At 41.8% G+C, this 27,800-nt stretch overlaps 1 protein-coding gene across 2 annotated transcripts; it reads right to left on the bottom strand.

Moving 5' to 3' along the window:
- Nucleotides 1–40: 40 nt before the first annotated feature.
- htra1a (HtrA serine peptidase 1a) lies at nucleotides 41–27,800 on the bottom strand. Of its 2 annotated transcripts, XM_014993263.2 has the most exons (9): nucleotides 27,319–27,800; nucleotides 18,594–18,693; nucleotides 17,371–17,575; nucleotides 4,276–4,470; nucleotides 4,162–4,194; nucleotides 3,954–4,068; nucleotides 3,153–3,210; nucleotides 2,906–3,001; nucleotides 41–705 (listed from the first exon to the last, which is right to left on the bottom strand). In XM_014993263.2, exons 1-9 carry the CDS (start codon nucleotides 27,773–27,775, stop codon nucleotides 537–539), a joined length of 1,428 nt encoding a protein of 475 aa, XP_014848749.1. In that variant the 5' UTR covers nucleotides 27,776–27,800; the 3' UTR covers nucleotides 41–536. The 2 variants fall into 2 exon arrangements, with proteins under 2 accessions (XP_014848749.1, XP_014848748.1); XM_014993262.2 differs by having other exon boundaries at nucleotides 4,162–4,470.

The raw sequence follows: 27,800 nt of genomic DNA, 5'->3' as shown, positions 1-27,800 counted from the left end.
GAAAGAAATGGGAAGAAAACAAGAAAGTCAGCATGCCAAATGTGAAAACAAATGTTGGTAAACCCTTTATTTTCATTTCCGTATACATCACATATTTAAAAACAACATCGTACAGTACATTGATAAAGGAGTCTTAAAAAAAACAACAACACACAATTGTACAAATCAGATTTGCTCAGCGAGTTTCGACGCTGCTTAAAAAAAAGCAGCGGGTCTCACTGAGCTACAGTCCATGTTACAAAGACAAATAATAAGATAATAACCAAGCTTTTATGTTTCTGACCAAACAGTAGTAGCATTGATAAAAGCATTATTAAGGGCTAAAAGTGAAGACACAAGCAGAAAAACAAAAGCACAGCACCGCTTTTAGAGCGTCTGTACGGTCGTTCCTTTCAAGGCGCAGCCAGGAGTTTCCCCGGATGGATGCGTGGCGCCGCTGGGCCTTTAGTCACAGATGGGCGGGTCAGCTGAAGGTCCCCGCTATATAAGGTCCTCTGGATGATAAGTTAAACCTAACTCCAGCTCCTTGTGAAGGGTCAAGGGTCAATCTCCACTGGAACAACAGTGAGGATGGCGTCCTCGTTGCCGCGGCGTACAACTATCTTCAGGGTGTCATTACTCTTGATGGCGGAGCTGACGTCGGTCGCTGTCGAAATCCTCTGGCCGTTGATGGAGATGATGACATCATGTTCCTTGAGCCCGCCACTGAAGGAAAAGATGGGGAGGTTTAGACTTATCGAGGGCTTCGAATGCTGCAACCGCATGCTGGCTAGAACAGAACGTACGTTTCCATTTACAGAACTGATTGTCTGCGTTGGGGGATGTGATATTTTGTTGGGCAAGACTGAGGCGGACAAATGGTTAAAAGGGTATTCCTGCTTCATCTCACCTGAATTTCTTGTTATCTCTATGCGGTCATTTTCTGATAGCTGTACATCATTACAGGGCACAAACCAGACAAAACAGAAAAATCTTACAGCCAGATTAAGTTTAAAGCTATTTTTAACTCAGCAGATAAGACTGGCAAAAACAGGCCCAGCTGCTAACCTTGGCTGAGTCACTCTACGAACTTCAAAAGAGTTTTATTCCAGGTAATTAAGGTTTGGCTTTTTTGTCAAAAAAATAAAACTTGAGGCCAAACCAACAGAAGTTTTTTTTTTTTTTTTTTGCTCATAAAAATCTAAAGAGTGTGGTGTAGTTTTGATCTCAGATTCCCTGAGTCAATATGTAGTAGAGGAACCTTTTGCAGTATTTACAATAAAACATTTCTATTGAGTATTTAACAGGGAGTCTAACAAAGGCCTCTTGCATTTAGCGTCCTCTGAACTTTGACCTGTCTTTCCCGTCCCTTTTGGACGTAAGCACCACTGGGTTATATGCAGAATTGGGTCAAAATGTTTATATATGCAGGCAAAAATGTTTGACTTGGTCTCATCTGACCACGGCACATCCTTAAACGTCACTTGTGAATAACTTAAAAAAAAGGAACTTGACTCAACTATGTCTCTTTTTTTTTTTGTGGCTAACAACTGATCCGTCAACAGATTCTTCCATCTGTGGCTCTTTCCAGTTCGTCTAGTGTTACCAAGGGCCTCTGGGCTGCTGATCTAACATGCTCTTTTTGTTCACTCTGCCAGGTCAGGTGGTTGGCCATGCCTTGTTAGGTTTGGGGTTGTTCCATTCTCTTTACATTTATGGATGATGTGTCAAACAGTGCCTTGTGAGAATTACAAAGTTTGGAATGTCGTTTTAAACTCATAAGCTTTAAACTTTTCCACATCTTCATCGATGACCTCTCTGCTAAATTGATACTCGTGATGTCATTTGTTCACTAACAGATCTCGAAGGTATTCACAGAACTGAACTGCTGTATATCTGACAATCAGTTTCAGACTATCAACCAGTTAAATCCTCCAGTCCTTCTGGGACTGGGGACACCAAGGCGTTCCCAGTCCAAATAGCAGATGTAATCTCTTAGCCAGTGGTGGTCCTGTCTTTAGGCCTCCTCCCTTTGGGACTTGCCTGAGTCCTCCTGACCCCTAAAGCTAAATACCCCCCCCACCCCACCCCCCACCCCACTTCAAAAAACATAATAACTAGGGCAGGATTGGCGGGGTATCAAAAGCCAGGGTTAGCAGCCTAAATCAGCTGCTAACCCACAGCAATATATACTCTCCCATTGCACTCTTCATTGGCGACAAAACCCAGTGATATACAACAATCACGCAATGCCCTCATTACTTTCAGCCGCTCTCGGCGAACGGAAAGCTTTCCACATCACAGTCAAGATTTCCAGGGGCCGCAAGCCAGCACAACACAGATTGAGATCAAAAGAGGAGCACAGAAAAGAAACCCTGGAAAAATAACCGCAGAGCCGTTGTCCTGCAGCAATCTGCATGATTTAAGCGGCGAGTAAACACTGACGGGGCCTTCCGGGAGAGGGGCTGCTCCGTCGTGGGCTGACGAGCAGGCGCGGAGAAACCGCAGTGCAGCCAGTAACCTCCCAGCATGAGGCTCGAAAGGAAACAGCTGACCTCAGCGTCTCCCGTGGCCCACCCCGCTGCATCTGCGGTACAAACTGATCCGAGTGGGCTGCGATAGTGGGAGTGGGGGGTGTGGAGTGCATTGGAGTGGCAAGCACTTCAGGCATGTTGGAGTACGCAATGAGTTTGCATCCCAGGTTAGGTGGGAGTGCTATCTGTCTAACAAAAGTGAGAAACTTAGGGGAAATTGCACACTGCCTTGTGGCACAGGTACCAAAGGGCCTGAGAGAGATGAGTTAAATAAGTGGAATTAGCTGAACATGTATTGTTTACAAAGGTCAAAGGAACTGTGCAACAAGGCAGGGGCGACTTCTGTGGGGCTGAATTCATTCACATTCATAAAAGCCCAGGGTGTTTCTTACATTGCAGCTGGTGTTTTTGCAATAACCTCCATCACATAGGCTCCTGAGGTGATGTCAGGGAAGTCACGATGTCGAGTTTTAAGGTCCTTGGCTAACCTGAGGGCAAGAGAAGTGGGAGGAAAACTTTATCCAATCACCACTACACAACTCTAATTTGTTAACAAATTGCTCCAATTCTCTCAAATGAATGTTTTATTTAAAATACGAAACACTTGTAGCAATGTGCAAAGCAACTAAGGAGACTTACGACGGCGTAAGAGTCATCATCCTCACTCCGATATATTTCTTTTTGGCATCTGTTCTCCCTGAAAGTGGACAACACAGAGGACGAGTGACAGAAACGTTAATGTGTGTAAAGAGAACAGAAATACGTAGAAAAACACAGATTTGCGACAAAAATCTATACTGTAAAAATGCGCAATCCATATTTGTTAACTTCCAGGTACTTGCTACAAACCGCCATGATCATCACAGATGTGATGATCACAGATCACATAACCATTTTACACACAGATGACGTGTATAATGACTGCGTAAAAACATTCTTAAAAAAAAAAAATCTAAACAGCCTCACACAGGCATGTAATCCGCCTTTAAAAAGTGTTGAAATGTATTTTGATCGTCTTGTTTCTTTATCCTGAGGAACCAAGCAGTCAGAAGCTGTAAAGTAGGCCACACACAGAACTCTAACAATATGTAAGATGAAGGATGTACAGAAACTCTTCATCTCTTAGTTCTGCAGGAAGCACCTGCAGCTGGTCTCCAATTTGTTTCGCTGAACTTTTCAATCTCCTCTGGCCTGATTGTTGTTGGAATTTGACTGATGTGCGGTTGAGGTAAATTACCCCCAACTTGCTCGTCTTTGATAGCTGCAGGAGCACATCAAAGCCGGTGCAAAAGTGTTTTAATGCATTTCATGAACACAGGACTTCTGCTTTCACTGTATTTGTGGCAGAGGGAAAAATAAAATGAACGGGCGCCCTTTTATCATCAGAGCGTCATCTTGTCAGCTGAAGAACATCAACGAAAGTGTGATGAATTGTGTCACCTCTGGACTGCCTGTCATATGACTCCGCCAAAAACTGTCGAATCTTGTCCGAAGGAATGGCGAAGGAAATGCCAGCCGTCACTTTCAGCGTATTGATCCCAATCACTTCGCCATCCTAAGATAAAAAAAAAAGGTTCTAGCATTTCAACTCGTGGCTTTATCCAGCCAATGTACAAAAAAAAAAAAGAAGAAAAAAAAAGTGGCTTACCAGATTTACCAGAGGCCCTCCAGAGTTACCGTACTGCAAACAAAAAGCGACAACTTGCTTATTTTCTGTGTATGGGAGGAAAACAAAAAGAAAACTACGTCTTTTCATATTTACATTGATAATGGCGTCCGTCTGAATGTAGTCCATGTCGGAGTTACGCAGACCGAGCTCTCTGCCGCCCCGCTGAGTGGTACTGACGATCCCCGTTGTGACCGTGTTCTGCAGAGAAAACGGGCTGCCGATGGCGACGACAAACTCCCCTGGCCTCAGGTCAGACGAACGGCCCAACAACAGAACAGGAAGTTTGGTCTGCAAGTGGAAAAGACGGAGGGATAGCACCATACTTATTTCTGGGATCTTTTTTTTTTTGATGATGATGATGATGATGTACATTTGACAGGAGGGTAAGTGGATGTTGTAAGACTAGAGTTCACAATCCTAAAATACCGTCTGACTTTGCAGTACTGTTTTAGTCAAAGGTATTATTATGAGCCCTGGATATACGAGAGTTTTTGTTGACAAAGACAGGAAGCATCCTCTGAGTCATTATCCATTTGTATGATGGAGTCAGCTAATCTACCCTCAATTTAAGTTTAATAGCTGTAAATAGCTGCTCAGTTAAGAGCAAAGTTCTTCCAAAGCTTAATGGCACTCAAAGTCATTTCAATCCGTTCAATGACATTTGCTTTTTGGGACCAACGCCGACAGCATATGATTCAGCATCGTCTGTTGTCAAGTCTCCATTTGTAGGGGAAAAAACCCCCACTTTGAACAGACATGAAAGAAGTTGCTCTATTGTGTTTTAATGACTGATGTATCGCCATACACCAGTCAAACAAACAAAAGCATAATTTCAAAACTTTTGTAAGACGCAGCGATCTGAAAGGAAATCTGAAGCTCCTCGATGCATCCACTGCCGTCCCTCTGGTGTGCCTCAGACTTCCCATGATCGTGTGTTTTATGAGTGGACAGCTTGAATAATTACAGCTGAAACCACAAGTCGTCTAAACACAACCCCACGCTCTGCTGCAGGGGCTGTGCTCCCACACAAAACAATTACTTCCTCGGCACCACAGGGGAAAATGACATCCATGCCAAACAACTGGAACTACAGTATAAACGATCACAATTAGAAGCATGCTTGTTGGCTTGAAAACGGAGTCTGACTGATGTTTCCAAATGACACAAAATAAAAACGACGTTAACCTCTGATTTTTACAGGCCAGTCGATTCAGGACACTAGAGGTTTTCCCTAAAGACGCAAGAAGGAGGAACTTGTATTAAATTCGCAGAGACGGCTCGATTCTCAGATTTACATTCTTATAACTTGGTACCCTCAAAATCAGACCTCACGAAATTATTATTTTTTTTTCTTACTTTCATTTTAATTCTGAGCCACAGACCGCAAAAGTAAGAAAATGAACCAATAAAACACAACAGAAATTCAAGAAGCCTACAGTGCTGTCATATTGTCTATGCTACCTGGAACTCAATCCTCCCACAATGCAAAGCAGATAAATGACACAAATCTGCCTCAGAAAATGCAAATTACACAAGAATGACTTTGAAATGTCCAAAATGATTCTCAAGCTTACCAATATTATCACAAGAAAACCATGTTGTTGTTGCATATATGAGTTCTATATTTGTGATAAGCCAACTCAGATAAACATGTATCATTTTTTATTAACTTTTACTAACTTATTTTATGTAATTCATAAAACCTACACCTCTAATAAAAGAAAAACATGTGTTTGAGTCTCTGCTAAGACATTCAACACCCAGCTCTCCTGATTATCATAACATGATTCTGGTTGTGTAATAGCGACTGCTGCTGTCTTGACTTTGGTCCTTCACAGTAGGATGTGAAGCTGTAAATAAATACAAACTGTTTGCGGCTCGCAGAGGTACAGAATCACCCACGCAGAGTCACACTACATTCTGAAAAATCGAGCACATACAGGAGTGTAAAATGCAGAAGCCGGCTGACGAGCAGACCGAGTCCATGTGACTGCAAAACAAACCAGACCTGCAGACCCCTCGGTGTCGCAAAGGACACCTTAGCTTACGTATCACTCAGCAATTCTTGCAAGTTGACGATCTGGAAGGACTTGTGGAAACTCATCTGGGCATGCGAGGTCTTCTGTCCTGGCTACCCAAGTGACTCACCCTGCTATTTCAAATGGAGGGTCCGACACACTGGTGCTTCACTGTGACCGCATTTAAAGGAAAGGAGGGGGGCTAGGTAGAGGGAAGGGCACAAAACCGCACGACAGTAGAGTGAGGATGTGAGAAAAACAAGGCTTTCACAGTTTTGTTTGATTCACGTTGAATGGTTTTCGACAAAACGGCCCGTTAGGATTTTTCAGCAAATTGACATTAGAAATTTTCCCTTTGGAAACATTTAGGTTTCGAAAAAAGCAGCTCTGGTGAGAAGAGCCACTCATTATGGGCATTCATCTCATATAAAGTTTTAAATGATACGGTTTAACATTTTCATAAAGTGTCAAATGATCCTACAGTATCATCGACTGGACCAACAAGACAAGTCAGAATGTATTTTCTCCAATCCACAGTGCGTTAACGTTACACATGCAGACATCTCTATTAATAAATTGGGGAAATACCCTTTAGGAAGTTGTATCTCAGCAACTTAATTTATTTTTTTTTAGCCATCCACAAGCTTCCCTTTTCCCTCAGTAACAAATAATATAAACCCTACTGCATGGTCTTAAAATGTACTTTATGAACTGAAACACAGTGGAACAAAAACGTGACCGAAAAAAAGCACAAAACAAATACCTTTTCGCATGGCTGTGTTTCCATCATTTAAAGAAAGGAAAAGTTCACCTAGAAGACCAACCAGATGGAGTCATGTGATAAAAGCCCACAAACTTGGCACTGCTGAGGTGTACAGTCAGAAAACTGTAAAAAAAAACAAAAAAACCCACAAAAATTCTAGTTGTGTCAGTACATAATCCAAACTGGTTATAAGTTCAACTCTACCTACCAAAGTGGGTTTTTTTCACTGACTTAAAGGCAAAGACCATATTTTTATGAGATCTACCTTAAAGGAAAAATCATAAGTGAAGTAAGGTGCAGGGTTTCACCTGCTGAGTTCTGATCTCATGCCCTCAGGGCTGAGCTATTTAGCATAAAGTGGGACAGGATCCAGCATGCTTGTGCAACACACATCCAGTTAACGATCAGAAGATCGGGCCGAATGGCGCCAAAGGAGAGATTAAGAGAAAATGTGTGCATTTGTCTTGTGATGTCTTTATGGCTCACATTTGTCTGAACGCACGCTTGTTTGTGCAAGTTTAGTACAGTTACTAGACAAAGTGTAGTCCTTACACGAAGAAGAACTAAGGCATCAACTAAGTCAACCCTAAAGGTTTTTTTTTTTGTTTTGTTTTTTTCTTGCTACACAGAGAAGTTGCTGGCTTTGCATAGGGTGAAACCATATCCTTGCTGACACCAGTGCGGAAACCGCTATGGTTTTCATATGTTGCTGAGGAGGTTCTCAGTTCTTCTAAGAGCAAACACATGTCCGGGATTCTTGCGAGGCTGTAGCTCTGCAGCCAAAGCCCAAAGGGGAGTCAGGGGTGTCTTGTTTCTGGCCAGGCGCCGCAGAGATCTCGAGCTGCACAGATCACAATAACGAGAGGAGATGACGGCCGAAGTGTTTGTTTTCCTCAGGGAGACAGCGAATGTGGTCCATTTCTCTCTTACGTGCTTTATTTACATGTTTCTGAAACTGCTTAGTCTGTGAGAGCCGGTGACCTCAGGTTGCAACGCTTTCAGCTGTGGGACCCAAACAGGATTTGAAGTCAGGAGAAAATGGACCGAATAGGTAAATTAAAAAGCAACATGCGGCTCTTCGTGCTGAGGGGAGCGGGTGGGGAGGGGCTGATGTCATTTAGCGGAACCTCAAAACCGTTTAACACCGTTGAACATTTTGTTTGGTTTTATGACAGCTCTGTGGTTACGTTTGCTTGAGTTTGGGAACAAGTGAGGTTAAAAAAAAAGAAAGGACTTTAGGAGCTTTTGATTTCAGTTTTATGACAACTCTGTGGTTGTGTTTGCTTAAGCTTGGGCACAAGCAATGCTTGAGAAAAAGTTCTTGAGGAGACTTTGATTTCAGGAAAGGAAATAAACAGGGTATGGTCACTGCTGCTCAGAGGGACAAACATCAACCTTCTGACATGTGAAAGCTTTGGGACTTTTGTTCTTATTCATCTTCAGCAAATTTTTCGCCGCCGATTAAAGGATTGCTACATGGCCATTAGAGGGTTTCCTCATAAACAGTCTTTAAATTTCACTTAATGAACGTCTGCACATCTGTACTGCATCTCCATAAAACAAAACAAAACCACCATAAATAGGTAATAAAATGCATGAATTAAGTTATGTGTGCTGATCTTTTCTAAAAGCATCACTATGGCTGACGCATTCTAGAGAATCTCTCGCATGCCTACACAACATCGTAGCAAATCGGGAAAAAGTTTTCAATTATACGTTTGAGCATTTTGTTGGGCTTCTCTCCTTTGCCTCTTCGCAATTTAGTACTTTTATTGCAGTTTTCTCATAGTTTAGATCCTATAAAGTATCCTAAAGCAATGGGGAATGAAAAGCAGTTTGGTATCAACCGTGCATTGGGGACGTTTTGTACCCAATGCTCCTAAATCCAAGAATCTTTTTATTTACTTATCCAGTCTGTCCTAAGGAAATGAAGCAATGCGACTCTAATTAAAGAATATCTACTATCAGATGGCTGCTTGTTGCTATTTTGGTTTGATACAGGCCTCTGACCCGTCATCCTTCAAAAACACCAAACACCAAACAAGAGCCAATAGAATAGTGCCAATCATTTGACAAGTTTTCCATGGGCACAACTTACGTTAGCTGCTCAACTCACATCTGTCTTTCCTTTAGCATAACTTAAAGGGAAACAAACAAGTTTTCCAGTGGAACTTGGCTCTGTTACAAAGAAATAATGAACTAAATACACATTTTTTTCCTGTCTGTGCTAAGTTTAGTTTGTTAATGGATGCAAACTGGTAACATGGTTATAAAATGGGGGTATATCCAGAACCAGTGTTGTCCCCCGTCAACCTGTCACGATGTATCCATATTTCCTTAGCTGAATTTATGAAACATATGAAAGAAAACCTCAGTTTATCCGACAGAAAATGTTACTTTAAGGCCAAAAAGGTGATTCCAAACGAGCTCTTAGCTTAAAACGTGGCACACAAAAGAAGGATGATGCCTCTCTCCGGTTCTGTATTTAGTCTATGTGGGTTTTTTCCCTAGAAGGCATCCTTAAAAAAATTTATTTATTTGCCACTAATAGTTTTTTAATCCCCAAGCCATAATTGTATTCACCCATTTTCCACAGTCAAGTAAACAGGTACAAGAACTAGGCTGAAAATGAGTGGAAAAGCACCCAACATGGGAAGAGAAGCGCGTAAAAATGTTCACACAGCCTAAAGAACGACCAACTAAGACCACTTCAAAAGATTACAAAAATGTCTGGCTCCTTTCAAGGAAAATGTAAAGACATAATGGGCAGTTTACTGTTCTAGCCTTAACGTCTGAGGACGCACCGAGGGTTCGTTCATCTAGTTGAAAAGCTAAAGTAACTCACTGCCCGTTTGGTTTTAAGTGGTTGTGGAGCGTCTAAAAGTGACGTCATCGACCAGTAAGCTGAGAGCGCTTCGGGCAGCGCTGCGCTCCATCCAACACGCCTGGAAATCAGTTCTGGAAAAGCCAGAAAGTAGGCCAAGACAAAGTGTACAAAGACCAAGCAGCAAAAATTTGTGCGTGCGCCCGCGTTTATGCACGTCTTCATTTCTCTTGGATATGTCCCCAACTAATGGCATCTGTGAGCATGGGAACCGTTTCAGCTGAAGAGGAAAGGATGAATCTGGAGAGGAGGACAAAGATTTAATGCCTCTTTAGTGAAGGTCGACCTGCAGTGACTCTGAAGAACTCATCTCCTTGCTGCCAGCAGCCACGAACACATAAAAAAGACCGAATTTGTTTGTCGCCGCTGATCATCAAAGGCCAATAGATGAAACGGCATCTGAAAGCGGAAACGTTTACCTCGGCGTTGCTGATAAAAAAGACAGATAGACTTAGAAGAAAATAGCTGCAACGGGACACTTTTCCCCTCCTTCTTCTCTGCACATAAACACAGACACAAAGGCATACTGTGCATATTCCAAGAGACGGCCCATCCAAACCAGCACCAGGCAAATTTCCCAGGGAGAATGGTTTGAGACTCTTTAGTGGCGTAGCGATGGGAAATACAAACAGTGCGATTGTTTCAGAGGAATACGAGCACTTTCTTTTGTCTTGCCTGATTTTTAGAGTTAATCTTGAGGTATTAACTCATTTACTGTTACCAATGCCTAGAGATAGAAGAAGGAATTATGTGTTTTTTTTATATATTGTCACAATGCCTTCTTGACAGATGGAGCATTCATTTTTGAAAATGCACATCCAAATTCCATATAAGAGAAGGAAGGTTCAAATGAGAAGCATAAACTCCGTTAAAAAAATTCAACGTTATTGTGCAGCACTGTTAAAAATCACCCCATCAAATCACTTTATCGGCACCGTTTGATGGCGGGAGCATTAAAAACAAAAAGCCCCTCCTTCATTGTCTTTAATAGTGGTCATGATGTGCTTTTGCTTATATTGATCCTTTGTTTCTCACCAAACCCACAGTGGCGCATTTATGGCTAAGATAGATAATTTTTTTCCCCCCCTCGTCTCACCAAGACACATGGTTCCAGTTAGCATCCGAGTGGAGAGTCGAAAACTCCACGTTCACCTTCCCGACCGTAAAACAGAAAACTAACTGGTCGGTATGAAGATAGTGTCTAGCCGTGTTTTATGGAGACTCCATGGCAAACAGTGTGTTCAGCGTCGTACATGCTCTTTTCTCCACATAAGCACATTCTCTCTTGTGATCTCGTTTACTATGTTTTTTGGGGAGTCTGTGGGATTCAGCAGATTTGTGACAGAAAGTGTTTCCCAGCCTTGTGCGTGCACAGACACGCGTCCGCCTGGATGTCGCTTTGCCGAGATAAGTGACGACGGTACGAACAGACTCCCTTGTGCAAAAGTCAAGAGGTGTAAAAAAAATACCTAACAGGAGTTTAAACGGCACTGAAATCAGTTAGATGGAGGAAATTCACCGCTGAATGGGTTCACTAAATCCTCCTGATTTGTTTGTCTACCGACTGTAACACACTGACTGCTCATAACCTTTGTTATGTAGAGCACACCGAAGTTGATTTTCCATTACCGGCGACTTAATTTTTCTGCAATCACACACAGCTGCAGTTGACCCATCAGCTTACCGATCTTTTCAGATGTATGGATCTACTTTCCATCCACAGGGTTGCCTCTTTTTTTCTGTTTTCCATGCTCTCCCCCCCCGCCCCCGCCAAAGAAAACCCTCTCCACAGGAACAAGTGAATGCAGCACTTCCCCTCTTCCCTTCTCTTCTGAATTTCCAGCTGCCGTACACTGACTAATGCATTCCCCAGAGTTGAGGGGTAGACCACAACCCCAAGAACAGACTAAGATCTGCTACCAATAAACTCCGATGAAATGCAAAGAGAAAAAGTGGGGAGGAAAACTGATTCCCGTCAGAGGAAACTTTTTAAAGCCTCTCACTCGTAAAGTGATGTATGGTTTTATTGATTATCTTTGGCTGCCTGTCGAGTCCTGATGTTGACAGCAAATAGCGTTTTACTTTTTGTAAATGATAAAGTGTGAGAGCTGGAATTAGGAGCAAAGAACAATAGAAAAAGAAAACTGATTTCTTCGGTGCTCCGTTTTGCAGTTTTCGTTTTGCAGTTGTTGGACAAAGCGTTCCATTGTTAAGAAAGTTCTAACAGAAAAGGACAAAAAAGAAACATAAATCAGATAAATTGTTCTTAGCGAGAGCTGCTTTCACTTATCTGCCAGTTTCTCTCTTGGTTTCCATAAATTTCACGGCGTCCGTCATCTTCGCAGATTAAAATGCTCTCCATCATTTCTCTGACCACCAATCAGAAGTCATAAAAAATTTAATTTATGATCATGACTCAAACTGGAGAATATTCCATTAGGAATGATTTACAGTTCCTTCTTCTTTTTTTTTAAATAGAACGATAACATTGAGAAAAGGCTGCATTTTACACCAGAACTTGAGTTTCTGTGTTTTTTGCCCAGAAAAGCAAAGAGTGAGAGTGAGAGTGGAAAACCAACTGCAGCATGGAGAACTGTGGCCAAAAGGTCAAAACCAAATGAAGCATAATTCTCGAAACCAGATATTTCAGAGTGAACGTCTTCAGATGACACTTTGAAACGTCCATCTGTATATGACTGTTCAACATGAGACCGGATTTAAAAGCATGCAACAAGCTATAGATACCTTCTTTTTAACTTAGTCAACTTTAATAAAGTATTTCTCAGGGTCACTAAGATTCTACAAAATTTTAATCATGACAAATCCCTCTTTTGGCCATTATTAGAAGATGTTCAAGTATAGATCTTTGGATGATCATCTCTTTCTTATCTAGTTGAAGGTTTTATATGACAACTGGTTTTCTGTGCCTGACATGCGCAATGCCACAGGGGTGAATATTTGGACTTATTCTGATATCTGTGTAATTTTATAAGTCTTACCATTGAGAATAGGGATTAGCATCTGGATTCCTTCAACTACATCATGATAAACTTTTTCCAGCCTCTTCAAACTGAAGTAGCAAATATAACAAAGGTCTTCTCTGTTGCTCCTCGTTTCACATCATTCTGTGGATTGCTAGTTATCCGTTTTAGAACCCAAACTGTGGGAAAGTTTCCATTTAGATGTTTGGACAAAAAGCTCATTTAATAATGCATTGCTTCACTGTTACATTTATTGTCTTTCTGATGGCAGTTATTTGTGTCTTTACAGCTTATTTTTAAAAAAGTGTTTGTGTTAACAGTGTTAAGTTCTAGAGGTGGGAAGCAACAAAGTACAAACACTTTGCAGTTTTACTTTTTTTTTTTAATTTTAAGGTATATGTACATTACTAGAGCATCTAATTCTCAGACAACTTATTTTTACTCCAACATTTAAAACTAAACAGAGCATTCTACTCTTCGCATTGTCAAAATGGGCCGTTTCTCCTACATGTATCAATAATGTCGTGGTGCAAAAGTCACAATTAAAAGAGAAACTGAATTGCATGCAGTGGAACCACGATCTGTGATGTGTAGAAAAATATTAACAGATTTAATAAAGAGAGCTCAAGCACAGTCCAACACAGGCGGCACGGCAGAGAGTTAGCACACAGCTAATTACCGGTAGCGACTGAAAAACTGAGGTCTGAATAAGAGAACTAAACCAACACAAGACTTTACAGTTCAACTGTGATGGCAGGCAGATAAACGACGTTCGACAAGGATCCGACAAGAGACAAAGACAACAGGTGGGACTAAATACACAGGGAGGGTAATCAAGGAATGAGACACACCTGGGAAGCAATCAACGGGGAAAACGCAGAAACAACAGAGACTCACAGGACAGAAACTGAACACAGAAAAACCTTAGAATAAATACACAGAAACATGGATCATGACAGACAGTGTTTAAGAGAACTCTTCAGTACATATTGAGCCAAATCCCAAATGGAGAACACAAAGTTCTGGCATTCAAAAATTTTTGGAGCAAGTTGTGAGCAAAAATTTAAAAAAAGAGAACTCTTCCACTTTATGCACCAAGAACTTTTTTGTTTTGCTTTGCAAGATTGTCAAAATATATCATAAAAGGTGAAAATAGTTTTCTACTTTTGTACTTTGGTATACTGCAGATCCTCAAGTACTAGCATTTTTTACACAAACAGTTTTACTTTTCATTCGCGTTAGTAAAAAAAATCTGGGTAATTTTTTTTTTTTTTTTTTGCCAAGTCTCTCAACTTCTTATGAAAAAAAAAATGTATGGCTCCTCGATTTTTCTTTCATAAACAAACTAAACCTGACTTAGCTGTCAGTAGCTTAACTGTGTCAGATAAAAACGCCATATTTCTTATGAAGGCGCAAATTTGAGAAGTTGAGGAAAACGTCTTGCAGTTTCCCCATTTACAGCCCAAGGCTGGAGTTACTTAAAAGAAGTAAACACTCCCAGGTCTTCACTTGAATAAAAACACTGCGACACGTCAGGTCTGGTCTGGGTGAGACCGTTTACCCTTTTAAAGTTAATGACAGCTTTGCTGGCCCTCCTTCCCTCTTATTATAATCAAACCATTCTCTAATTTGTCCAGGTATTAACTTTCACTTGCTCCAAATATCAAACACAAGTTTTTCTTCCCACATTAGTAGAAATGCTATTCATGTCTAAATCATGTGGTCTTCTCACAGACACCACAGGTCTTGTGAGACTGTCTGTGTGTTTACGACCCATGCAGACTTCACACAATGACTAACACTTTAAATACAGAAGAAATCATATGAGGGTGAAATCATTTCCTACATCAAGGGTATGGTGGCTATAAATAAGCCCTTGTTTATAGCCTACTATAAATAAAATGTCATATTCTGCAAAATACATTTGTATGTACCACAATAAATCACTCTAAGCATTTTTTTCCTCACTTAATGTGATATTAATATAACATTCTTTGATCTCTCAGCAAGATAAAGCAAGCAAGTAAGAAAGAAGAAAAGACTGCCACTCATCTGGAAAGCTTTCCGGTCTCGGAGCGACCAGCAACGCTGTGCGCCAACACTGGCGATTCTTTCCACCTGGAAGAAGCTGATTGGACCTGAAGCAGAAGCCTTAGCTGGTTTCTAGAAAGCATTAGCATCTAACCCACCTGGAGGAACTCCATGTCCTGTCATTTAATAAGGCTGTATTATGTTGACTCTTGAATGTTTTATTTTGTCAATATATTTTTGATGGCCTGGTAAAAACTACTTTCTTGCTCTGCACGGTTTTGGACAGAAGGTTCTGGCTCCTCAGCTATTGAGAAACGTTTGCTTTCTGGAGGCGTGAACTTTGCCCAACGTTTGCCGGCGATGCGTGTAATTTGACCCTATGAAGCTTACCGGAAATTGTAAAAACAACAATCCTCTGCTGCGAAGGGAGAAATGCCAAGCTGGGCGACATTTTGTGAAAGCAATAAAATATCTCAAGCATTCCTCAAGCGGCAACTTTAATCACTCGTTATTTGGAAGCGTGGCCAACAAGGACTGAACTGCTTTGTTCACTTCTTCCACTGCTGTTGCTAAAACTACAACAGTGGCAAAGTACAAATCTAAAACAGCGCAGGAAATCGACGTCATCCTTCGCAACTCTTCCTTCTGTTCGCTGATTGTTCCAGTTGACGTTCAACAGAAGAAATCAAGCTCAATAGGAGAAATCCCAGATGGAGAACAGAAAGGAGATAAGAATTGAGCATAATTGCAGGCTAATATTATGATGTCAATGTTGTAGCTTGTAGCAACATGTCTTCTCGGCAAGGTCTCATTTTAATATACTATACAGCTCTGGAAAAAATGAAGCCCTCAGAAGCTTCTTTTAGTCATGCCAGCACCTTGAAAACATTTATATATGTGATAAAGCTTCACTTTTTCTTCGTAAGCTGTTGATTCAAAGGATAATTAACTTAACTAACAAAAACTAAGTACTTCTACCTTTGGTATTCCGGAAAATGTTTCTGCATGCATCGTACAAACAAGGACTCCTGCATTAATGCAATCATGTCACCGTGTCTAAGAGTATTTGTCACTGCTGAGTCAGCACTCATGAAGATGTGGGGTAAGCAGGCGGGGAAGCCCCCAGAGAACCAGGAACAGCTTGTCATCAATGGATGGATCAGCTTTTATCAAAGAATGAACAAACACAAAGCGTCTGCCACTGCAATGTTCTTCTGCAGCCTTTGCCCACACCGTTGGCTTTAAAAAAAAGCAAAAATTGCTCAGCATCACTTAAGACCTCGTGTAAAACGCATTGTGTTCCTGTCGTGAACATCCTTTCAGCCGTGTCATCCAGCTATGAGAGCGAGCCTCATAATGCACTCATCCCCCAGCTACGACTCAGTCAATAGGCCTTGGCTTTCTGCCCCGCATTCCTTCACAGGACTGACTATGATTAACGTCCAACATGGATTCCTCTTGTCCACCAGACGGCGAAATAAAGACGGAGACGGGGGGACATGCGGAAAGAGGGAGAGAAAATGCGACAAACAGATGGACTGTGGTGAAAGTGTAGTCTTTTCTTTTTACGCAAACCCTTTCAGTCAGTGGTAAGCGATAGTCTCCACCCGTTTCTCGTGAGATGAGCCGGTTTGTATCTGTGTTGTTCTTGCAGCTTGACTCTGAGCACAGGCAGGATTTGAACTTGGTCAGGCTGCACCTGCATTCTCACTTTGCATCTCTTGCACCTAGAATGATCGGTAAGATTTACGGCGTTTTTATATATACCTCAAGTCCGGGGATCTTAAATTTTGAGGCACGTTTTTGGCAGGTGAATTAGAGGAAATGGGGGGGAAAGTTTTGACCTTGTTCTGTGCAGCTCCCTTAAATATATGCTGTCAAACTAGTGCAAATCCAAATTAGCTGCTTCCACAAGATTGAAATGAATGGAGGCGTGAATGTGGTGCTCGAATGTTGCAAAACAATAAATGCAATTTATACTATCGCTTACCTTTAAACAATCTTCACTTTTGCATTGTGCTGTCAGGAAGCGGTGCGCCGCCTGTGATCTCCCTGTGTGAAACTCGCACCTTTTTAAACCTACACCGATTTCACTGTAAATAACCAGCCTAGACCACGGCGACGCTTCAAAGGATCATAAAATTTGATGTTTGACGCTGTGATGTTTTTGAGACTGGAGTAGTTTTAAGGACATAGACCTTCTTTTCCTTCTTGCAAAACCTGTTCGCTTCATCCCCTAGATACCAGAGGACGCCAAAAGAGGGACACACTGTACTACAGGTAATATACAGCACCTAATAACAAAATGTCATTTCAACAATCCTGAGCAATCCCTCTGTATCTCCTTAGTAAAGACACACATTTTTCACCAGATCTCCTCGAGGAGATTCTGCCCAAATTGACCAAAACGAAACCAAAACATATAAAAGCAAAAACCTTCTATTAAGGCTGAGTCATAACAGCATGACTCTCTCTCTCTCCACCCTCCTTTTGTGTAAGACTTGCACTGACCGGTACATCAATCTTGATGAGGGCTATGTCTGACTTCTCGTCCACGTCTTTGATTTTGGCGTCGTAGGAGGCGCCGCTCTTTAGCTCCACTTTCACTCTGTGTTTATTGGCCACGACGTGGGCATTGGTCACAATCTGGCCGTCTTCTGACACGACGAAACCGGAGCCACTGGCCACAGCGACCTCCCGCTTGGAGTAAGTCATCCTGGAGAGGGACAGAGGAGGACAGAGGGGGAAGAAAAACTCTTCGCTTGCAGAACAACAAATAAAACGCGTCAGTTCGGGAGTGTTTTTTCTGTACTCTGAATGTAAAATAAGAGAAGAAGAGAAGAGATTTGTGTCTGATTTCCGATGTCCAATGCTTCTAGCTGTTTCCAGTCTGTCTCTGAGAACTACAGGAAGCAACATGCTGAATAGTTTTTCAAGCGTTCTTGAGATATTATTTAAGATACAGTTTACGTATGGAGTCTTACTCACCTCGCTCATTTCAAAAATGGTCAATTTTGACGTTTTTTTCCCCCTCAGAACCAAATCCATACAGAAGTGGGTAATTTCCAGAGCAACCTGATAGACCTTTGTGGAGGTGTTGTGATGAAAAAGAGCAAGTTTCCTAAACCGAGCAGGAGGTTATACCTGCATGATCTTAGGACAACATATTATTTCCTGAAAATTGCAACGACATTGCGTATAGCTAATTACCAAAAAAAATTTGCTCTGTCTCGTCTTTTGTTTTTGTCTTAACAACGTTGCTTTCCCCCTTAACTCTGAGACCCAGACATATCATGATAGGAGATCAAGAACAACCTAAACCCAACCAAATCTATATTATTGGCAGAGTTTCAAACATAAAGGTATCAAATACTGCATGCCAGTAACAATTTACGATTGTGATTTTGCACACATTACTATTTTGATTATAACTATGTTTTCAAACACTGAGAAGCTCTGCTAAACGTCTACAGCTCTGGTCATCAGTCAGTCTCTAGATGCATATCTGTATATCAACAACTAAAAGTTAGGCAACGCAAAGGTACGCCAGTGAGAATAAGAAGGCGTCTGACAGACGAGGTCTAATTGAAACACTTTGCAGGCAACTTTGACAGGAAACTTTTGAGATGTTACAGACAGACAGGCAAAATCTGGAGAAACGAAAGGAAATTTTAGTCTGCACCACTTTCCCACACTCACAGAAAAACACGTTCAGATGCACAGCTTGTACATACTTGCGGAAAAGTTCAATGTGAACCACAGAGGGAGCGATTTTCTCCACCACGTCGGCGATGAAGTTGTATTTGTGCCTCGGGCTGTCTGGATTGTCCTGAGCTGCGCGCACACACACACACACACACACACACACACACACACACAAAAGATGTCAGACTGGCAAAATAAATAATCCATTCACCAAATATAGTGCATGATGTAAGAGTCTCACAGAGTCGTGTGAGAATAGAAAACTCACACTTAAAAAGAAAAAAGGTTTTATCAAAACAGGGTGGGAAAAAAAAAAAAAAGAGATGACACTTCTGAGGGTCATACTGTCTAGGTCAGCTCTGGCATTCATGCTCATTTCCAGTGTTTGGTTACAAACATAAGAAATGACTGCTTTGGAATGAACTGGATCACGTATCCAGCTTTAGGCCGGTTAGGAAATTCTGACCTGGTAATTAACCCCCTCCGAGATGAAAGTTTAAACAAAACTCATCGTTTCCTCTGAGCTTTTCATCCTTTTGTTCCTAAACCCCCCTTTTTTCATGCCACGTAGCTGGAACCGTTCTTTTTTCTTGTTTCTCTCATGAGGCCAATTTTCAGCCATGATGATCTGAGAGGAAAAGTCAAAGGCACCCGTGAGCCCTGGGATATCATTAATTGAGCTTAAGAAACGAGGACACTTTTCGCTCGAGGTGCAGTTACGCCAGCGCTGGGTGGGAATGCAAACCATCTCGGCGAAAAGGAATGCCACTAAATTATACAGAACGAAAACATTTATCAACCCACAGGAGGGGGGACGACGACGACGACGGTGTCTTCATATGATCCCCGAATCCTTCCCGGCTGTCAGGAAGCACATCTCCTTACAATTTATTGAAGCTTTAAGACATTTCATGCAAAAACAGAAATGTAAAGCACCGTGTGACGCAATGACAAAGTCAAGGGGGTCGACAGAGTACTAAAGACGCGTCCTGAGGGAAGCATGAATTTCAGAGGGTGAACTCCATAAGTATTCTTCACTTGAACTAGAATGGTACATTTACACCTTTTACAAACAGGAATTGCTTTCTTGAAAACCTCTAAACTTTTTTTCCCCCCTTTTCGAACTATAAATAGAGTATTAATTGTGATAAATGCCGGGCTGCTTCTCACCGCTACATTAAAGGAAGGTAATGGAAAGACTGGAGTCATTCTCCCCCTCCTCGCTTCAGACCTGGGAGGTTTGTGGTCGCCTTGGAAGGGATTAATGTTACCACGAGAAGCCCCATTGGTCGGAACTCATCTCGTTTTTATAACCCCCAGTAAAAGACTCCCGGTTCCTTCCAGTTCAACGCGTTATTATAAATATAGTCTACAAAGACATTCTCAGATTTAGCAGAAGAAAATGTCACAGGGATTCAGACGGTGCTCTGGAACATTTGTACTATGCACAAAAATGCGATGTGTCAGAAAATCACCTTGAACTCACAGTCCCCACAATGAAAGCAAGGTCGTGCTGTGAGAAAGATTTACTTCATCAGAAATGGCAAATCAAATAAAAACGTTGATGGGTGGATGACTGGAGATGAATAAAAGCCAATAGAATGGTTTAGATCGAAGCATATTCAAAGTATCCGAGTCATCCAGTCAACGTCCAGGCCGCAGTCAACTTTCTAAGCTGTGGACAGAACAAAGTTTTACATGAATAGATGCACTAAATGCTCACTGGACTGAGTTTGAGCTGTTTTCCAAAGAATAATTGGCTAAAATGTCTTTCCTTAGATGACCAATGATGTAGCCGGTCCAAAAGACCAGCTAAAGTCAATTTCAGGGTGATCTGAGTCACACAGACAGTCTAAAAGTTACCACAGGTTTTAAAAAAACAACAATTTTTATGCTAATTGTCTCTAATGTGAGAGATGGTTGGAGGCCCTCAGTACCGTACAGATTCAGACATAAAGTGAAGTAAAGGAAACGGTACGCGAGGCTTTGCAGACACACAGACATGACTCAGATTGCATAATACCCCTTCCACGTAAAGAGGAACGATCTGCTCTGACTTGTTGTGAGAAAAGACTCACCCCCGTCGCCCATATGGAAGTCATATGGAGACATTTGGTGACTGCTAATAAAAGAGTCACATAAAGTTAAGCGTCCACTAACAACAATCAGATGGGTGGAAGGTTGTTTCTGGAGTTGGTGAAGGTGTTAAAAGTCAGGAAAGCATTAAGACACATTTAAGAAATTTCCTTATATAAACATCCAAGTTTTTTTTTGTTTTGTTTTTGTTTGCTAAACATTGCAAAAAAACAAACAAACAAAAAACAAACGCAGGGCTCACTATCCTCACAGCTGGGTCTATCCATTACACCTCCCACTGGTGCATACTACAACCACAAAAAGGTCCCAGTTCAAGGTCTCGGCTTGTTTTCCCATGTTCACCCGGTGTTTTACTGGCACTTACACACAGAAGCAGCTTCTTCGTCCACACGAAGACCCAGTTTAGCTCTTTTAGCTTATTTATGCACACAAACCCAAAACGACTCTCAGATCTGCACACCATTCCGTGCCGTTCACCAGAACATTTCACTTGGTTTTGGTTCAACGTCATGATTTTTTGGGGGGGATTTTGTTTTGAAAACCGTTCAAGACTTCCTGCCTCTTCCTAATTGGTTCCACCTGCACTCTTCTGCTTGTCTATTTGTACTTAAGTACAAATAGACAAGCAGAAGTAGTGGTATGACAGTCAAAATAAAGTCCCAACACGTTAACTCAGACATTTTGTTTTTTTTTTTTTGTTTTTTTTTATCGCGGTGGAAAACATAATTAGTTTAATGTATGTTTTTTTTTTTTTTGGTTTTTACCAGCTGGCGCTCAAAGGAGAAAGGCAGGTCACAGGCTGCCAGTCCATGACAGAGTAAACACTGAATCAGACGGCCGTTCATTCTCACCTTCCAGGTCAATTTTAACAAATCACCAGTTAAATTAAAGGGCACGAGTTCTGACTGCAGGCAACGCACATGCACAAACAAAGCGTCGAAATGTCAGACGGAAGGGCAGCAGCTGACCTGGAGAAGTAAACACTCCGCACTGGCATGCCAAAAACTGAAAATGAGCAGCGAAATTCACTACAACATGAGAAAACACATCTGAGGTACAACAAAAAAAAAACACACACACACACACACACAAAATCCAGGGTAAGCTATGACGGACGCTGCTGATGTACTAAAATTGTTTTTGACAAATGGGTAACTGAATGTACCTTGATGGTAATTTGCTTTTACCTTCCATTTCATGCAAACTAAGCACAAACAGGAAATTTAATGCAAAATGTGGTTCTACATATCATTCTGTTATTTACATAAAACTCAGTAAACCATTTTGAAAGGTAAGAACAAATTGGCAAAGGTTATCAAGTTCAAAGACATCAACTCTGCCCGCGTACGGAACATGAAACTCGGAAGAGCAACATTTATGCCAAAAAGAAAAACATACATTTATGAAAACCTGGCTTAGAGGTCGTCTCATCTCTCTTTGATTTAGGGAATAAAAGAGCTAAAATACCAACTATCATCTGGTTACGGGCAAACAGATCATCATTATAAATCATCCAGCTCCAAGTAGTTGCTTTTAAAAAGAACGCTGGCAAGATTTCAAGGCTGCTCCTCAAGTATCAGGATTATCGAACTGGGTTACAATGAGTCTGGGCTCATTACTCCATAGGTCAGTGGGTGTTGGCACCCATGTGTCCGGCATCCAAAACAACTCTTCTTGTAGTTTACTGATAGGTCATATAACCCTTCTTTGCCTTGGTCTGTTTTTCTTCTTCTAGTTGGTTTCTTTGGTTCTTATTGTGTTTTCTTATCCACAGAGCAGATATGACAAGATTTTTGAAAGCAAAAAAAAAAAACAAAATTAAAGGTAAGATATCTTTGGGGATCTATAGAGAACCAACAGTGACTATAAGATGAGACCAGTCCTGATAGAGCAAAGGTGTCCATCTCCAGCTCTGAAGATTGGTTACCCTCCATCTCTTAGATGTGATTGAATGATCAAAACGAAATTTATGCAGAGAATTTGGGTCATATCTTCAGGCAGGAGTGCCAGCTTGTCTGTGATGTGTGGCGTGAAACACCTGCGGACTCTGTCATTTCAGAATTAGAAAGAGGTCTGGCCAAGCTGGTGTCATGTCAATGCTGCAACCTCATCATGCTCATAGCTGAGGACTAAGAAGCCTTTTTTTCTTGTAATTCTTGGCGCCGTCTGTGCCAAAATGATCTCATCAAGCAGCTGAAACAGTCGATGCTCTCAAAACGAAAGAAGAAAATAAAAAACATGGCATGTTCAGGCTCCTTGTGCAGAGAGCGACGTGTGATGGACTACTAATGGGATTTAGAGAAGCGTACACACCTCCAAGTTCCTTCCATAGCAACTTGGAGGGAGAATAAAGGTGGTTTAAATAGAAAATGAATTGATCACATTGTGAAAGTCATTTAAGAATAAAGAGACAGGGGATTGAACAAGTGTGACTAGCTGCTCATTGGGTTTATTGGATCATTTATAGTATTCAAAGAGAGGTGCGTATAAAAACATCAGACTTCTGGAAGTCTGCTGATCAGCTTAGATCAGTGCTTCTTAAACTTTTTCAGCCTGAAGACCAGTTTAACAAACACTCACAGACAATGACACACAATATCTTCAGTATGCTGAAGATATCAGTCTTTTAACTCGTTGTCTTTGTTACTCCAAATGTGAAGGGTGGCGCTGTTTTGCAAATGTGACTGGCCACAACAAAACCATAGTTATTTACAGATTATGAAAATGTGGATCCTAAGCTATCCAATGTGGTCACCAATAGCCTTTTTGGGGAGATTTGTAATTTAGAAGTGTAATAAGAGAAAAATAGAATAGAGTTACGTTGTCAAAAACAAACATTTTCTTTCAGCTGGTTGATAGCCCAACATAAATAGTCTGTCATATCACACTCAGCACAGCCACAGACTTGCTATATGCTATGTATTGTGGAGTTCAAAAACAAAAGTTTTTCACCTCACCCTCTGAAACGTTCCACTGATATCTTCAGGCTTTATTTTTAGTGGCCCGGTCCTTTCCAAGGCACTTATCCACTGTTATTTCTAAACACAATCCTTTGGTGAGCTAACTGTAGCGTCACACTTTGAGCTCGCATCGCGGCAAATAAACGGTTGTTTGCATGCAGTACCACCAGGGGGCGTCCGCGGACCACCAGTTTGAGAAAGAAAAAAAAAAGATTTTGTAGCTAATGGCCAATGTTTCCTGCTCCACAACATGCAACCATACAATCTGCTGAAATGACTCACAGTCCGTCCTTAGTGAACTTTTTTATTATCACATTCCAGATGGGATCGATTGGGTATTGTCTTGAACAATTCAACTTGTAAACTTTGTTCAAATTTTGGTGCAATAAAGCTGCTATTCTAAGATAATAGGTTATCACACCCAAATTGTCTTCTTTGTATCTGTATGCAGCTAAGTATGGGGTTAAGCAAACAGACATTGGCAAAGCAGCAGGAGAGACACTATCGAAGCAAGTAAGAAAACAGATGAGTAGAACACAAAAACAGGAGCCGAGACAGACCGTCGTAACGATACAGACAGAAGTCAGAGAACGACGCTCTAATATTCTGCAAAGCTAAGACAAGTTCAGGAAAAAAATGTGCACATTCAGCAAATCTCAGCAGCCGGAGTCACAGAGTGCGCTCTGCAGCATCAGCTGGGAAAGAAGGTGGGAATAGTCTGGTGGATCGTCTGCCATAAACTACTTTGTTGTTTTTTTTTTTTTCGTTTGCTTAAAGCGTCTACGTTATTATTATCGTCATAGCACTGCAATCAAAATCTGAATGCTCACACAATTACACACGTATTTTTTAACTGCTCAGCCGCTCCTCAAGACTTGACATGCAGTTCAGAGATAAACCTGAAGACTCATGGACATCTAGATGCTGCAGGTATAAAATTCTCCTAGACTCATCTCCATCTTGTCTTTCACAACCAATAAAGCCTTACCGACTTCCAACAGCCTAAAAAAAAAAAAATAAATTAAAAAAGAGGATATTTATCTACTGAATCCAAAAGGGTCGAGGCAATATCATGACCTAGTTCTCATTGCCAAAACAAAGTGCTTGTTTAATCGAGGCCATTACTGTTCAGACGCATAGTGAGATCATGCAACTGTTACTGTACTTGCACATGTTTTCTTAATGTGGGGCCAGGTTTCGCAGGGGTACGGTCAGTGTCCTCAGAGAGGGGTTGAGTTTCTTTAATGTGCCGCCTCCAGCACAACCAACGCTAGAAATACTATGAAACAGAGTGCGTTTAAGGCAGCAATGTTGTAAAGTTCGGACATTAGCACTGAAAATATGACTTGCTTTTTCTGAAGAAAAAGAAACTTTTTTTTTTGTCCTGGATGGGATTTAGTGAGAACTCACCACCGCAGTCTGTTTCAGGCATGGTTAGCTGCCTGGGAATGACTTACAGTAACCCTTTAAGTTGCTACCAAAACTTACAGCCCAATGCGGTGATGCAGTCTGCCCTTAAACTGCGCCTTCACGTTCTTTTCTTTTTTTTTTCCAGATGCACAAATAAAAACCTTTCCTTTAAATGTGTGGGCTGCTAATTTGGTGTTTTCCTCTTGAGTCTCCTGCCTGTTTTAAGCTGTCCTCGACAGAGGAGGACTCGTGGCTTTGAGTCAGGTCCAGGAATTCCTCCACGTGACAACTTGTGTGTGATTTACGAGTGACAAAAGAAACAGACTGGGAGGGAGGGACAGGGAGAGAGAGAGCAAAACGAGAAGGAGGAAGCAGTTGGAGGTTTGATTCTGGGGGGGAATATAAGTTTCCAAAAGCTCTGATGGAGGTTTCAGGCCTTTGAGGCAGCAGGTGCTGAAGCGTTTCACTGATATGTTTTTAAGTGCCCACTTCCAAAAGCAGTATGCAGGATAAATACACACCGAAACCAAAGGCGACGCACTGTATCTTTAACACCTGCAGCCTTGAATGTGTGTGATCACTCCTCCTTCCTGAGTGTTTCAAGTCATGTTTTAAGATAGGCACATACCACACTGATGATGATGATGAATAACCTGCTTGTTTTTCTTAGATGGATTGAATTGCTCCAGGAGAATGATGTAAGTTTATTGTAGAAGTGCTGCGATTAGAGTGAAATGCTTTGACAAAGCACAGATCTGTCGGGAAAACGGCGAGCTCTACAACAATCACGTCAGTATCGTTCCAAATGTATTTTTATCCGCTCTTAAGAATTCCTTTCTAATCAACTAAATCACACTGGCCAGGAGATTGGCCTGCAAGAAATCACGCCAATCGTGCTCACAAGGTGACTTTACTGGGTACGCATCAAGCTTTACATCAGCGGCGCAGCGCATGACTTCATCCAGTCATACAAAAGCGAAGAGAGTCCTCAGATTGAGGACAATTCTGTTGGGAACAAGAGGGAACAGCCGGTTGAATGGCGGCTTTTGTTGTCCAAGACACACGGATATTGTGCGCTGCTCTGAGCTACAACATCTGGATAAACTTCAGACCTGTCAGAAAACATCAGATCAGTCCAGTGAGACCTGAAGGGTCAGGGCGAACACCTGGTAGGGAGCAGACTGCAGAGGTACAGCATGAATGGATGTCAGTCAATTAGAACGTCATCGAAAAGTTCATTTGTTTGAGTCATTCTACTCAAAAGGTGAAACTTGTGTTAATATGCATTCATTACGTATGCTGTCAGTAGTTTATTTGTGTTATTTTTTTTATGGAAAAAAAAAAAAACAGTTGTACCTTCTGACAGGATCAGTACAAAAAAAATATTTTGGATAAGTGTCAGCACTCAATGCTTGCATGGACATGAGGTTTAGGACAAACCAGTTTGCTGACTATTGAAGTAAAGTGATATAATACCAGGTATTGGTACATTTGGTTGTAAGTCCAGAGAGGGAAATAAAAATTAACAACTCCATAAGCCTTGCCAGCAGAAGGAAACATGAAACACCCTGAAACTTCTTGGTAGAAGATTGTACTGACAAGATAGTGGCAAAAAAAAAAACCTCAACTCAGAAGGTTGGACTCAGTTCATCTACATGACCATGATCCACATCAGCAGGCAGATTCTCTAGGATTTCCACAACTTGGGAACCTGATATTCGAATGAAATGCAAAACTTACTTTCATTTGAAAATAAAACTTCGAAGCAATGAGAAAAAAAAAACACCTTTGATGTTACCTCAGGTTCAAGAGAGGCTTATTAACATCGGAGATGCAGCATGTCTGTGTTGGCTGATGAAGCTCTGACTCCAGGTAAGGTTCTCATCTTGTGAATCCTCCCCCCCCGACCCCCTTCAGTCACTTGAATCCGTGTTACTTCTACATGTCTTTCTACCACAGTTCATCCTTCCACTCAACTTTCTATTACTATGGTTGAATACAGACCCCAGTTAGCAGTGACCTTTTGTGGCCTGTAAAAGGTGTATATGATGACCATCTGCTGGACATCTGCCAAGTCAAAAGCCTTCTGTGTGACTGTGTCACCCATATCAAAACATTTATTCAGTATAATACAAAAGAAGATTTTCTGAAAAACAAAAACTCAGCGTGGGTTTTTAATAAGTGTGAGACACAAACATCAAAAATGATCAAACCTGAACTCTATCACCGGAGCAACGACAAAAAAAAAAAAAAAAAAAAATCCTCTCAACCTTAAACACAGACTCACCTTTCCCGCAGGCTCCCCGCTGAATGAGGAGAACAGGTGGCTGCTGCAGCTTCTGCGCCCGCCGGCTCACCCTCTTCAGCTCGCAGATACTCCGGTAAGACACCCCGTCGCTCCCGCACACCGGCTCCGTGGTCTTGCACGCGCAGATCCCGCTCTTGCTTCTCCTGCGCACCGTCACGCTGTACGCCACCCCGCCGGACACGGAGCACTCCAGCCCGTCTCCGCACGTCGGGTCGCCGAGTTTGCCGCCGCCGCCGCACGCCTCCCCCTCGCCGGACGCGCACACCGTGCAGCACTGGCAGACGTCGAGGGCTTGTCCCGCCGGGCAGTCCGCAGGCAGACGGGGACACATGGATTTGTCGCACACGGAGGGGCATCCGACAACATAGCGGCTGGTTATCTGCGCATCCGCCTGCAACGACGCTGCGACCACGCACAACAGGAAGGACCGAAACATTGTCCAAAGAAAAAAATAAATAAAA

This window comes from Poecilia mexicana, unplaced genomic scaffold (assembly GCF_051168715.1).
Source record: "Poecilia mexicana isolate PSO_F unplaced genomic scaffold, ASM5116871v1 scaffold_15, whole genome shotgun sequence".
Classification (NCBI taxonomy): Eukaryota; Metazoa; Chordata; class Actinopteri; order Cyprinodontiformes; family Poeciliidae; genus Poecilia; species Poecilia mexicana.
This window is presented reverse-complemented; position numbering and strand designations above follow the sequence as displayed.

Excerpts from the sequence above, each read along its gene's own strand:
- htra1a (XM_014993262.2), bottom strand. The coding sequence starts at position 27,775 with ATGTTTCGGTCCTTCCTGTTGTGCGTGGTCGCAGCGTCGTTGCAGGCG. Across the intron at positions 4,069-4,161 it reads GAGGGCCTCTGGTAAATCTG|GATGGCGAAGTGATTGGGAT; the intron begins GTAAGCCACTTT and ends TTTTTATCTTAG. Across the intron at positions 706-2,905 it reads GCAAAAACACCAGCTGCAAT|TGGCGGGCTCAAGGAACATG; the intron begins GTAAGAAACACC and ends CTTTTCCTTCAG.